Raw genomic sequence first — 14,206 nt, 5'->3', positions numbered from 1 at the left:
AGGGTGGCAGGAGCTGGGGCAGAACAAGGAAGGAGGAGCTCCTTGGGAATCGCAGTCCAGATAAGTCCCGGATCCTTGGAAATCTCCCCAGGTTGTGGACGTGGACTCAGACTTCCACCCTTGGGAGGCTGGAATTCCATTTGGGTAGAGCGGCAGTGCCGCCCACAGGCTGTGGAGAGCGTTTTCAGGTTTTCTTTGGCAGGGAAGTTACTCACAGGCAACTTCTCCTTGGCCAAGAACAAACAGATTAGAATATTCACAATAATAGCTAACATTTCTTGAGCATGATATGCCAGGAGCTCTGCGGAGTGATTTTCCTGACATCTTTCAAAATAACCTTGTGTTATGTCACCGGTGACCTACTAGAAAGTTCCATAAAAGTCTGTCGGAAACCCACGTTCTTGGCATTGCACTGTACTGCCTCTCCCTCTCCCATCTCCACCAACTAGGGCTGAAAGTGATGAAGTATAAGCTTCCCTCCATTGTACAAATCCCGAGGAGAGGCTTTGGAAACCCACAACCCAAAGAAAACGTAACTCTGCCTTCTGTCCTTAGCACCTGCCCAAGTTATAGTTATCCTTAGTTACCAAGTCATCTCAGAGTGTTATGATGATGATGAATGAGAACATATGTGAACCTGTGAGTATTTATCTTAGCGAAACAGTACATATCATACTTCTGGAATAGGAAAGGGAAGGTGACAGTTCACTCTGTTTCTTTTTGAAAGGCGGTGTGAAACTGGCTCAGGCATGTAACCAATGAGGTCAGTGTATGACACAGGGGGAAAGAAGCAGTTTAGTATTTGGAATCAGAAAAACTCACTGGTTAAAAAAAAGTGCCCTGCTAGCTGTGTCTCCTTGAGAAACTTACCTAACCTCTCTGAGGTTCCATTTTCTCCTCCCTAAAACTGGAATCATAGTAAAACTCCGCCTCACAAGCTTATTGAGAGTTATTTGAAATAATGCATGTGAGAAGGCTTTGTACATTTCAAAAGGCAACGTAAGTGTCAGATTACTATTAGCACTCAAGCTTCCGACTCGCAGTCCAGGGCTCCTTACAAGAGCTTTTTTGCCTATGTACTTTAATAACGAAAAATTAAGCCCTGGTTGTTTTAGACTGAGGAGCAAAACGGTCAGCATCAGTAGATCTACACATCAGTGACCCAGAACAGCTTAGAGACGACAGAGAGCCCAAAGTTCTGCTGTGTGCTGAGTGCTTGGGGTGACCTGCCTCATCGTGGGCTTCGGTAATTTGATGGCCCCATTCCCACAGTGAGAGTGAGAGTTCCTGGCTGTGGCTCTTCTTAGAGGGAGGCCACTGTCACGACCACCATCCAGGCAGAGCCCTTCATGGACAGTTTTCCTGGAGAAAGCGATCCTCAGGCCGTGCAATGAGCAGGTAGAGTCCATACCACCAGGTAGAGTTGCCCCCTGCTCTTCCCTTCTCTCTCAGCCTTTCCTCCCAAGTGTTCAATGTCTGGGTCCTGCCGAGAGCCTCTGCCAATTGGCTGCTGCCCTTTGGAGCTGTACGGCACCATTCCCTTGATCCGGCATCTCTGCAGATCAGACTAGGCCTTTGTAGCCATCCCAGGTGCTTCTGCAGGCAAAACGGAAACCCTCAGCTCCAGCTTGAATTCTTAGTAGTCATCCCCACATCTCCTTCCCCCGTGGGTTTCTCCAGGCCTGGTTCTCAAATCCCAGAGCAGGTTGCCTTGACCCTCCTCAGCCTTTGCACCACTCCAGACAGGCGGGCAGGCAGAAGGACTGGTTTGGGGACTGCTGTTTACATCTGTGTATCCCTGTGTCTGATTCGCCTCCACCTGTGTGTGGAAATCCTGACAGTGCCCATGGGGGCCTCTCCACAAGGCTGGAGGCGGGGTGGATGGACATGATTAGGTAGTGGGGCGGGGATAGTTATCATGGTTCCAAAGCTGTAGAGCATGTCTTTTCAGCTGGCCTGGATTTGATTCGTTTGCTCCTTTGTTCCTCCCCTTTCACCCAGGTCTGCAGTCAAATCTTCTCTCCTTTCCACAGCAGCAAAGCTCTCTCCTCCTCCCACAGACGGGGCTTGGCCTGGCATCCCAGGTAAATACCCACGTTCTTCCTGTCCCAGCTCCTGAAGCTCCTAGGCTTCCCCCACCCACTATACGGTACACTTACCCCTCTGTGAAGAGGGAATCGCGAGGGATTATCCCAGTCGGCACGGGGGCAAATTCAAGCCACAGCCAGAGGAAATGAGGGAGCCAGTATCACTGGTGGAGCCAGAATTAGAAGTCAGAGATTTCAGCTCCTGGGCTAGCCTGCTCTGTGTGCAGGCCTTCCACTCCCGCCCCAGTCAGGCCCTGGCATCACTCCTCTGAGAACCTGGGATCAGCCAACTTTCCAGGGACGCCAAGGTGACTGCCAGCCCTGCCCAGGTGCTCTCAAGCGCCGAGGGGGAGACCAGAAGCCCAGAGACCTGATGTTCTGAGAGCACCAAGCCGGGGCCTCTCATCTCTGGGCCTCTCTTAAGAACTGCTCTTCTAGACTGCTTCCTGGAGGGGACAAAGCGAGGGTCAGGAGGACGGAGGCCTGCGAGAGGGCCCTTTGCAGAGCTGCCATGGTGTCACACAGCACCTGTTTTCCAGGGAGAAAAAAGGCACCTCTTCCTCTGGCCAGACGCGGCCTCACGCCAGGGAGTGTGGCTTGGCGAGGGCAACAGGAGCTACACTGGAGCTGCCACTCCTCCCCTTATCTGGGTGACCCGGTGCAGTTAACGCCTGCACTGCTGCATGAGGCGCCTCTGCAGAGACGGACGTGTGGAATAGTTGGGAATGACTGCAGAGACCCTAATGTCCCTTCTCGGGGCTAAGATCCCCGTGGATCGATCACTCAGGGCCCTGGCTTTACAGGGCTAGAGTCCAGTGGAGGCCCCTGGAAGGGGGTGGGTGCCCCCTAGTGGCTAATAGAAATGGGGACACCAAGAGTCCTGAGCTCTTGGACCTTCTCCTGACTGCTCTCCGAATCGCATCATCACAGACTTAGATCTGGAAGAGATCTGAGAGAGGGTTCAAGATCACCTCTCGTGTCTTATAACATGAGAGCTGGGCGAGACCAGAAGCAGAGAGACTGTTTGGAAGGTTATTAAGATCATCCTGGAGCAGCGGCAAAGGGACTGGCTTTGGGTGGTGGCAATAAGGGTAGAGAGGAGGGGCTGACAGGGGATGTTGGGGAAGTTGACTCAGTGCCATTCGGCCACTGATCGGATGTGAAGGGAGTAGGGGGAAGGTCTAGCAGAGAGCTCAAGACACGTTTGTGGGATGAAAGAACAAATGAGTTCATGAAAAGGAAGGCTGAGAGAGGACCGAGGCCTTGTCCTGAGGGTCTGGTCCACGCCACCTTCTCTCCCACGGAACAGGATCAAAGCTTAATGGTTTCAAATCATTCTGTTCTAAAAGACCCTCCCTCGGGGGAAAAGAGTCCTTAACTTCTCTCTGGTCATCACAAGGTTGCCCGTCTGAATGGGAAGCCTGAATATCTTGGAAGAAAGGAGTAAAGTTAACCCCAGTCTCGGAAAAGAGTAAACTGGAAAGGAGTGAGAAGAGGGTGGACTTAGGCCATGCCATCCACATCGGTAGCAGCCCCTGCCCTGGACACAAGCCCATTAGGACCCCAAGCCTGATGGGTTTCTGCTTCTTCTCTGTGGACGGGTTGGATTTATTCCTGACCCCAAATGGGCACAACATGGATTCTAGGTATAAGGGTCTGCTCTCCTATGAAAATAAACTAAAGAAAGAATATCTCCTGACAACGACAAATGAGATCAAGGTGCAATTAGACAGCACTGGAATACCTCTGATTAAAAAAAACAAAAACAAAATTCTCTCCGGAAAGAAGATGATTGTTTAGAAAATAAAATGGCAGTCATAAGAGTTTGGAATTTTGTGGAAATTCCATTAATGCAGTGAATTTCAGATGTCCTCTGTTATCTTCAGTTAATGCCTGTTGAACACCTCAGTTACTTTGCTTTGTGGAAAAGAACAGGCAAGGCAAACAAACTTTTCCTTGTCCCGTTCTGAGATCTGTTTCAGGGATCTTTGTAAACGAGTCTGCTAGCTCCTTTTATGGTAGAAAACTGAAAGGAGGAAGTTACCTGCTCAGACTCAAATAGTGAGTCATAGACTAAAACCCAGAAAGGCCACCTCCCTGTCCCGCACTCCTACTGTTTCTACCCCAGCTACTGCAGCTATCTGCCAGTCCCTTCATGGAGACTCCAATTTCCACTTACACACCATCGAAATCATAGGAATCCAATCTGTCATCCTCTAAGTGGGCCTATTCGTACAAAATATCAGGAAATGCATTTCATCTGTTGACTGTTCGTGCGTTGGCTTGGTGTGTGTCTGTTCTTAGGCAGTTGGGTGCCCCGGGGTGCCAGGATCCTCTTTAGAACCGCATCTGGAAGCATCCCAGCATCTCCCAGTCCCCAAGCATCTCCCCAGCTCTGGAGGAGCCGATGAGCCCAGTGACCTGGAGGAGCTGGAGAAGTTTGCCAAGACCTTCAAGCAGAGGCGCATTAAGCTGGGCTTCACACAGGTTCGGTTTGGGGCAAGGAGGTGGAAGAACTTGGGTCGAGTGAGTAGAGACTGGGGTTCCCGAGTGGAGGTTTTAAGAGCTCATTGTGTTTGGGGCAAACTCACCGTGTTCCTGCGTCCCCTGAGAATGGGGCACAGTTGCCGTTGGTAGGGAAAATGGGAACACCACTGGTGGAGGGGAGAGGAATGAGAGCCAGGCAAGGAGCTAGCCCCGAGGGCACAGCGCTCTCAGAGTCCAGGGAGAGAAATAACCAAGTCTCCATCTTGGAGGGAAGAAACTGGAAGGGAGCCACGGTGAGCAAAGGTTCGCTGGGTGTGGATAGGCGCTAGGATGGTGAGGGATGTGGACAAAGGAGAGAAGGGGCCTACCTCTCAAAGTTCTTCCCTCTCCATCCCCGCGTGCAGGGAGACGTGGGTCTGGCGATGGGAAAGCTGTATGGCAACGACTTCAGCCAGACTACCATCTCCAGATTTGAGGCTCTAAATCTGAGCTTCAAGAACATGTGCAAGCTCAAGCCACTGCTGGAGAAGTGGCTGAATGATGCAGGTAGGCCTCAGGGACACGAGGATGGATGGAGCCTTAGAAGTTCTGCAGGGAAGGGGGTGGTGACTGGTCCGTGTTGGGGCTTGCTTGCTTTCTTTCTTTCTTTTTTAAACAACATTTTAAAATTATTATTCATTTATTTTTGGCTGCGCTGGGTCTTAGTTGCAGCATGCGGGATATATTTTTTTAGTTGCAACATGGACCCTTAGTTGCGGCATGCGAGCTTCTTACTTGCAGCACGCAGACTTTTAGTCGCGGCATGCATGCGGGATCTAGTTCCCCGACCAGGGATGGAACCCGGGCCCCGTGCACTGGGAGCGTGGAGTCTTACCCACTGGACCACCGGGGAAGTCCTCTGTGTTGGGGCTTTTGGCAGTCAATACATAGCACCCTTTCCTCTCCTCCTGAGTCTGGAACCAATTGAGAAATAAGACACAGGAGACAGCCAAGTAGAGATGAAAATGTCAGCTTCACTACTGATAAAGCGCATGGAAGACATAGCTTTAGGTCTGTGGCCATGAAGACTTGCCCCATTTTATTCCCTACCCCAGACACACCCAGCCTAGACCATAGGACAGCTCGCCAGAGACAAAGGTCGGGTCTGCAGAGCAAACGCACTTACCCAGAATGCTGTCTGGACTAGGTCTAGGTCAGGGGGTTAGGGAAGTAGGTTCTCTAGGGTCTCATGGCTGGGAGGAGGAGGCAGTAGGCACAACGCAAGATCTTCACCTGGCGAATTCTTGAGTAGGTTTTCAGAGGGAAGGGAGTTACTCCAAGCTAGACTGGTTGGGAAAGGCTTACAGCAGGAGTGGGGCTTGCAGGAGGATTCAGTCAGGCGTGGGGGGCCAGGAGGTCCGGGTTGTAGGCCAAGGGCAAAACCTTTGCAATAATAATGGAAGAATTTGGTGTCGTGGCATAGCATGGGACAGGGTTTCTCAACCAAGGCACTAGCAACAGCTTGGGCCAGATATTGATCTGTGGCGGAGGCGGTCCTATGAACTGTAGGCTATTCAGCGGCATCCCTGGTCTCTACACACTAGATGCCAGGAGCACCTGCCCCCTGTTGACAGGTGTAAAAATGTCTCCAGATACTGCCGAATGTCCCCTGGGGGAGTGAGGGTGGTACGGAATCTCGCCCCAGGTTGAGAACCACTGGTCTAGGAGCAGAGCCAGTGTCAGGGCTGGGCTCTCGTCTGTAGTTAATGTGGGTCAGTGGTTACTATGGAGAGAGAGGAAGGCGGGGTATGGGCAGCCAAGGGTGTGACCCTCTCGGAAGTTGCTCCACGTGGAAACAAGGGAGGGGGTGAGGAAGCTCCCCAGCCCACCCCGCCCCACCCCCACCCGTGGAAGGCTGATCCTTCGGCGGTTTCACTGGAGCGCCGAAGTGGAAGAGGTGATCAGAAGGTCTCATCTTCGGGAAGAGATCTTGCGGATCATTTCTTGTGCGATTCCCTGGCTGCGCCTGAATCCTTCCTAAGGGACATCCCCGCCGACCCCTCATACAGCCTCAACCCCAACACTCACACTGAAAAGGAAGTGGCTTCCACACCAACATTCCGCCACCAAGTGCCACTGCCTTTAGCTCAAAACACCAGTCCTCATTTTCCTCGGGATTCACATCCAGGCCTACTTATAAAAGACAGGCTCATGGGCGTCACTCGTAGGAGCTCTGCCTGCCCCCACTCACACCCACACGTGCCGCGGATGTCTGGATGTCCCCGAACCATGACCGCAAACGCTGGAGGCACGGCAGTGAGAGGCATAGAGGACCTTTTGCCCAGAGCAACGAGGGGAAGCAGGATTCTTGGTCTGTCTGGTTCCCCTGTATCGGGGAGGGGGCTGCAGAACCTGCCAGGAAGGGTCATTGGACCCCAAGTCCATCGAGCCAGAGCCTGAACCAGCTGCTTTCCCTTCCCTGAGCCTCCTCTGCTCTCCCCTCCCCACAGAATCCTCTCCATCAGACCCCTCCGTGAGCACCCCCAGCTCTTACCCCACCCTCAGTGAAGTATTCGGGAAGAAGAGGAAGAAGCGGACCAGCATCGAAACCAGCATCCGCCTGACTCTGGAGAAGAGATTTCAAGATGTGAGCGGGCCCTTTGGGTGGCGACGGGTGGGCCGACTTGCACAGAGGTTGAGCAGACGCACACAAGCCCCCCGGCGCCACCCCTGAGCCCCCATACACCTGCCTTGGGAAAGGGTCGGGACACAGAGACACGCTCCCTTTCCGGGTGCCCCGGTGTTTGAATGAGAGGCTGGGTTCCAGAAACTTCCTCCCCCACTGACCCTTCTCGCCCTGACCTCTGTTTGGTGCCCATTGTCCCTCGAGCCGGGAGATTTAAAGACAGGGGTATAGAATCCCAGAGGAGAGTGTATCTCTGTATCCAGTTGAGATAAAGGGAGCAAAGCCAGGGCATTGTACATAAATTCTTTATTTTCTTTGCATTGTTCTGTATTTTTCAAATTACATATATAATAAATGCTCGTTGTAAACAATTTGGAAAATGCAGGGAGGCAGGAAAAAAATCCACCACCCAATGCCATCTAAATGCACGTCCTTCTATTTCTCTCTTCTACGTATATTTCAATATTTGTAGTCATATTACGTAGACACCTTTTTAAACTTGCAGCAAAAGTATATTCTTGAGCCAATATGTGGACACTGATAATACCAGTTATGTGCCCCAGGGGAGCTGGGGAAGAGAAGAGGGATAAACAGGTGTGGTCTAAACAGCCTCTAATCAGGACCCCTTAGGTACCAGCCTCCAGAGCTTCCATCCACACCACACGGTCCCTACAGGGCTCGCCTGTGGCCTAGTTCCACCTTGCAGGCCCCAGACCTCCAGGACTCCTGTCTCTCCAGCAGACTCTCCAGCACATATGACTCAGGACTTGATGGCTGCATCCTGCTGGCAGGATGACAAGACCTGGCTTTTCCTTCTGATTAAGTTTCTGAGAGCAGCAAGAGTAAGGGAGGGTGCAGAAGAGAGAGAAGGGAGCTAAGATCAAAGACTGGGTGGGGGTGGGAGGGGTCAGAACAAAGGAGTGATGGATATGTATTGGAATGTGTGTGTGTGTGTGTGTGTGTGTGTGTGTGTGTGTATTTATTTATTTATATACACACATGTCTCCTTTATAGTCTTGATGGGTCCTCATGTTTTAACTTTATCATTTCCTATTTTGAGGTAGGCAGCAAGAGATGACGCAAGAGAAGGGTATCAGATTCTGAGGAAAGAACAGAAGGGAGCGTGTGTTCTGGGGATTCTGCCTGCCCTACCTAACTCATCAGTGGGCTCCTCTTTTCAGAACTTCTGAAGAAGGAGCGAGAGAAGAGCCTCCACCCTGTGTCAGGCCCTGTGCTTGGCAGTTTATACACATTTTCTCATTTAATCTTCATAATCATCCTATACGGTAGGCATTATTTCTCTCATTTCATAGATGATAAGACTGAGGCTCAGAGAGGTTCAGAAAGTTTCCTAAGGCCACAGAGTAAGTGCTCAAGCCACTATTCCATCGTAGGTCCGATTCTAAAGCTTTTGCTCCATCTATTGTTCTATCCTGCTTCTTCGGAACCTCTGTTCCCCACGCACAATTCTCGATCCTCTTCCCTTCTCCTCCTGACTACTCTATCCCTTTGGTTTCTGTAGAACCCCAAACCCAGCTCAGAGGAGATCTCCATGATCGCAGAGCAGTTGTCCATGGAGAAGGAGGTGGTGAGGGTCTGGTTCTGCAACCGCCGTCAAAAGGAGAAGCGAATCAACTGCCCTGTGGCCACACCCATCAAATCACCCACGTACAGTTCCCGGCTGGTGAGTGGCCAGGAGCCAAGCTGCCCGCCAAGCGCTGGGGGAGATGAAGCCTGGAGGGCAAAGAGTCCTCCCTGTCCTAAAGAAGACGGGGGATGGGGAGCAAGGAATAACTGTATAAACAAAGAGAGGCTGTATACAAAATATATATAATATAAAGAAGAATAAAGAAGGATAAGGAGATAAAAAGTGATTACGGGGAGATGCTTTTATAGTAGAGGGGTAAGAAAAGACCTCTCTGATAGGGTGACATTTGAGCAGGGATCTAAGTATTGAAAGGGAACGAAATATCTGAGGGATAGAGTGTTCCAGGTGGAGAAACCAGAAAATGAGAAGACCTGACATGTTTGAGGAACAGCAAGGAAGCCAGTGTCGCCAGGGCAGGGTGAGGAAGGAGGTGAGAAGTGGGAGGTGAAGTCCGAGAAGTAACAGGGAAGTAACAGGAAGCCATTCACCGTGGTCTCAGAGGCCATCGAAAGGACCTTAGCCTTTAGTTTGAGTGAAATAAGAAGACACTGGAGAACTGACATGGGCTGCTACGTGGAGATTAATTTGTGTAGAGGCAGGATACCAGCCTGAGAATTACAACAATCAGGCTGAGAGTGGTGAGGCTTGGGCTAGGGTGGAGATCATCGTGGTGAGGAGACGTGGCTGGATTCTGAGTGTATTTCAACCATGAGCCAACAAGATGAGCTGTTAACTCAGATATGGAGTGTGAGAAATGAGGCCAGGATGAGCAGCTGGTTGGAAGGTGCTGCCATTTTGGGAGATGATGAAGACTGCAGGAGGAACAGGTTTGAGGGGGAAAAAAGACTAAGTATTCAGAGCTGGTCCTATTAAGTTAGACTTACCTCCTAGGCATCCAAGAGGAAGGGTCATGCAGACAGTTATATCTGTGATTCTGGGGTTCAAGGGGAGAAGTCAGGGCTGGCAATAAGTTGAAGTTCAGGCAGAATGGGAAGTTTGGAGGGTACGCAATGTCTTCTCCAACTAGGAGAGAGATGGTGCCTGGAGGGTGCGGGGGGAGGTTCTTCTTCAACCCTAGGGATGGTGATGGTTGAAGGTTAAGGGAATTGGGGATAATGGTGTTGTCCTCTGTCTTTTAGTACTCAAGGATGGGGGAAATTCAGCCTCATTCTGGGTGGGACATAGCGACTTCATAAAACTATACTATTGTTTATTCTTTCACCAAACATTTAGAGACCATCTACTATGTTTTGGTCCTTGTGCTGAGTGCTGGGAATGCACAAAGAAGTAATATTTGTTCCCTGTCCCAGAGGACCTCACTGCCTAGCAGAGGAGACAGACAAATAAACAAATGATAAACAACACGATGATTTCTCTTGGAGAACTTAGGAGTAGCAGCTAACAAAGCCTTGGGAGGTGGTGGTTAGGGAAGGCTTCCCCAAGGAGATAATTAATACCTGAGCTGAGTCTGAAAAGACAAGGAGGAGTGAAGAGGCAAATAAGTGAGGGGTAGAATTCCCCCAGGGGGATAGTATGAGAACAGTGGTATGGAGGAGGGAGAAGAGAGCACATGCACGGAATGGCCGGTGGTTCCACGTGGAGGAATGTTGAAAGATGAGGCTGGATAGATCAGCAAGGGCCAGACACAAGGGGCTATGAGCGAGGCTAAGGAACTTGAAGCCCTGGGGAGTTGCCGAAGGACGTGAAGGAGGGCATTAGTGTCATCTGATTGCTTTTTAGAACGATCACTTTGACTGTAGTTATAAAGGGTGGTTTGAGAGGCATCACATCTGGTTTCAGAGAGACCAGTTAGATGTGACTGCAGTTATCCAGCAGTGACATTATAAGGGCTGAAGCAAACCCATTTGGTAAGAATGAAGGGGATGGGAGAGATTCAGGAGATAATTAGAAGGTAGAATTATTAGGTCTTGGTTAATAAATGGAAAACTGGGTGGGGCAGGGAGAGCGAGAAAGGAAAGAGAATACTCTGGGATGGCTCTCAGCATTCGGGCTGGGCTGATTGGGTAGAAGCTGGTGCTGTAGATGGAACAATGAAACACGGGGGGAGGAGCTGGCTTAGGAGCAGGAAAAAATGATGATTTCAATTCTTTACATCATTATGATATACAGAGAGGCCTGTGGGACACCCAAGTGGGAATGCCCCGGGCACTTGGAATAATGGGTCTGGGGGTCAGGAGGAAAGGCTAAGGTAGAGAAATGGGCTGGGAGTCATAAGCACACAGGTGGTAGTTGGAATCCTGGGTAAGGAGGAGCTCACCTGTGGAGTTTGTACAGAGGAAGCAAAGAGGAGAGTTGAGGTTTCAACCCTGGGGAACACTAGCTTTTGAGGGATGGGCAAAGGGAGAGCACCAAGGAAAGAAACTGAGAAGGAGGAACCAGAAAATGCAAAAAATTGCAATGAAGTAGATGGAGGGGTGATGCAGATGCGAAGAGCCCTGCAAGAGTGCTTTGGGAACACAGATAAAAGACCCCCAAATCAGAATGGGGTGTGGGAGGGCTAACCCCCTGATTTGTTTGGAGAACAGATTAGGAGTTAGCAAAAAGAACAGCATGGCTGGCAGAAGGAACAGTGTGTGAGAGGCATGGAATTATAAAACAACGTGATGCATTTGGGGAATCACAAGCCTTTTGGTCTGGCTGGAGCTAAGGGTTTAGGACTAAGATAGAGAGGTTGATGAGAGCTAGATCATGGTGGGTCGTGGATGCTAAATTACTCTCAAAGATATGAAGAACCGTTGACAGTTTTAGGTTGGGAACAATGTGATATTCATTCACCATTCCTGTCTTAAATACTTACTGAGCACCCACCATCTGTTTGGCACTGGGATATGGTGGTGCACAGGATACTTATTGGTGATCTCTGCTGAGAGTCTAGCGAGGAAAACAGACATTAAACAAATGCAATTTGTGATGAAGCCTCCAGATAAGATGTGTGGGTATCTGAGGGACCTAACCTAGTCCAGATGTCAGGGGCTTCTCGAGGAATGATGCTCAAATTGACAGCAGAAGAAAGAGTAGACTTGAATGGGGAAAAGGTCTGAGCTGCAGTGGGAGACAGGATGGAAGGGTGGAGATAGTGTCAGGAAGGACATTCTATGCAGAGGAAACAGTGTGTACAAAGGTTCTGAGGCTGGGGTGGGTGGGGAGAGGAAGAAAGAAGGTTGGAATGGAACCCGAGGAGTGAGAGAGAGTGTGTGAAAGAGGAAGCTGGAGTGGTAGGCGGGGGCTAAATCATGTAGGGCGTTGTAGACCATGTTAAGGAACCTGAACCATGTCATAAGAGAGTCAGAATCTTTAAAGATGGGGCTTTGTTTAGAACAGATGGGAGGCAGTTATCACTTTGGTTCAATCCCAGCCTGGGACACCAACGTGGAGGAAAGTGGTGGGAGGCATGGAGGTGCCGTAAAGGAGTGTCATGGGTTCTCATCGTGTGTTCAACACATATTTACTTAACACCCGCAAAGTTCCAGGCATTGCAGTAGACACTGAGGACACAGCAGGGGACCACGCAGGCATCATCCTGCCCTCATGAATTCCCCAGCCTAGTGGGGGAGAAAGATGTTAAATAAATAATCACATTAATACTTGTGGCATCCTGAAGGAAGACTAGAGAAAATGTTCTAATCCTGTCTTCTCCTCAGGTCTCATTGGGACACTGTCCGTGGGACTAAGACATAGTTCCTTCTGCTTCTGATGTGAAATGATCTCTAAGATACACAGTTAAGGGGGAAAAAAAGAATGAGACAGAGAGAGAAGGAAGGAAAAGAAAAAGGCAAAATTATTCAGACCAGTGTGCATAGAATGCTTCCATTTATATACAAAATGTTAAAGGAACCACATCTACGTCTGCCTGCATATGTATAGTCCGTCTCCGGAAGGAAGCAGAAGAAGCTGGTCGCAGTGACTAAATAATTATTTATTTAAAAACAACAACAAATGTCTGGGGGTGTGGCAGCAGGGAGGGGCGGAGGAGAAGAGAGAGGGAGATTATCAATAACATCTCTTACCTCTTACCACGCTGCTCCACACCTGTCTCCACCCTTGGTGGGCCCCAGCCGACTGAGGACGCTCCTTGTAAAAGGGCAGGTAAACGAAAGCAGCAGAACCATTGCTGATTAATTAGGAAATGAGTACATGCTGCATCCTGTCGGGATGGGATGTTCCAAACTGGGGAGGGGAGGATCGCCAATCCCAGCTCCCCGAGCAGAACTTCCTTGCAAGGTCCTTTGTAAAGGTCGATCTGAGCGTCCCAGGTCAGCATGAGAAGAATAAGGGGGAGGAAAAGTATGCAGGGTTCAGCTCAAATGAAGAAATAAACAGTTTCTAGCTGGAAACACACGACAGTTGACAGCTTCCTGCTGGAAGGAAGGGAGCTAACAGCCGTGCGCTGTTTGCCAGGCATTGAGTTGGAAGCTTTACGGACATTGTCTCATTAAATCTTAATTAAAAGAAAATATGAGGGAGGTATTACTGCTCTTTTACGGATGAGCAAACCAAATCTCAGTGGGGTTAAGTGACTTGCCCAAATCACACAAACAGTGGTGGAGCCAGGGCTCCCCCCCAGATCTGTTGGGCCACAATGTCTATTCTTTTTATTATATCTTGTTCCAGGTTGTGCTAGGATAGTAATACTGAGGGAGGGGATTCCTGAACTGTGTGGGAGGTTAAGCCAAGTCATCTTAGGTCCCTTCCAAACTCAGAGCTGATGATGCTATGAGGTATCCAGGGCACGATGAAAGGCTTCAGAGACCGCAGTTCATCTCATCCAGTTACCTCGGGAGAGTGGATGGTCTACTCACGCGTCAAGATGGGAAGCCTGAAACAGGGTGGTTAGGGCTGGGTGCTCTGCTGCCCTGAGCAAGTGCAGGGGTCTTTTAAGAAAGAAGAAGAGGGACTTCCCTGGTCCTCCAGAGGATAAGACTCCACACTCCTGATGCAGGGGGCCCAGGGTTCGATCCCTGGTCGGGGAACTAGATCCCACATGCGTGCCGCAACTAAGAAGTCCGCAACTAAGACCCGGTGCAGCCGAAATAGATAAATAATAAATAAAATAAATAAATACTTTTTTAACAAGGAAGAAGAAGGGACTGGAAAACAGGCAGCCATCCAGCAGTGTCAGCCACAGCAGGATCCAGGAGGCATGCTCCTCTCATCACCGGAGCACTTGAGCAGGGCAGCTTCAGCCTGGCAGTGCCCAAGAGACCTGGCCAGGGGACACGCAGCAGGGAGGGCAGGGCCTGGTGTCAGCAGCAGGGAGACGCGGGAGCAGGGCAGAGCCAGAGCTGGGTGCTGTACGTG

The 14,206-nt window shown here is 50.2% G+C and overlaps 1 protein-coding gene across 1 annotated transcript in view; it reads left to right on the top strand.

The window, feature by feature from the left end:
- The window catches only part of POU2F3 (POU class 2 homeobox 3), a gene marked incomplete at both ends in the record, with an annotated part of 78,898 nt that overhangs the window by 62,223 nt on the left and 2,469 nt on the right, over positions 1 to 14,206 (top strand). The window contains 5 exons of the mRNA XM_082660915.1: positions 2,002 to 2,084; positions 4,392 to 4,574; positions 4,979 to 5,120; positions 7,064 to 7,200; positions 8,762 to 8,923. Coding sequence (XP_082517041.1) covers positions 2,002 to 2,084; positions 4,392 to 4,574; positions 4,979 to 5,120; positions 7,064 to 7,200; positions 8,762 to 8,923 — 707 coding nt within the window. The remainder of the gene's footprint in view (positions 1 to 2,001; positions 2,085 to 4,391; positions 4,575 to 4,978; positions 5,121 to 7,063; positions 7,201 to 8,761; positions 8,924 to 14,206) is intronic.

This window comes from Grampus griseus (genome assembly GCF_964374135.1).
Source record: "Grampus griseus genome assembly, chromosome: 8".
NCBI lineage: Eukaryota > Metazoa > Chordata > Mammalia > Artiodactyla > Delphinidae > Grampus > Grampus griseus.
The sequence above is the reverse complement of the archived record's forward strand: the minus strand, read 5'-3'. Positions and strand labels throughout refer to the sequence as shown.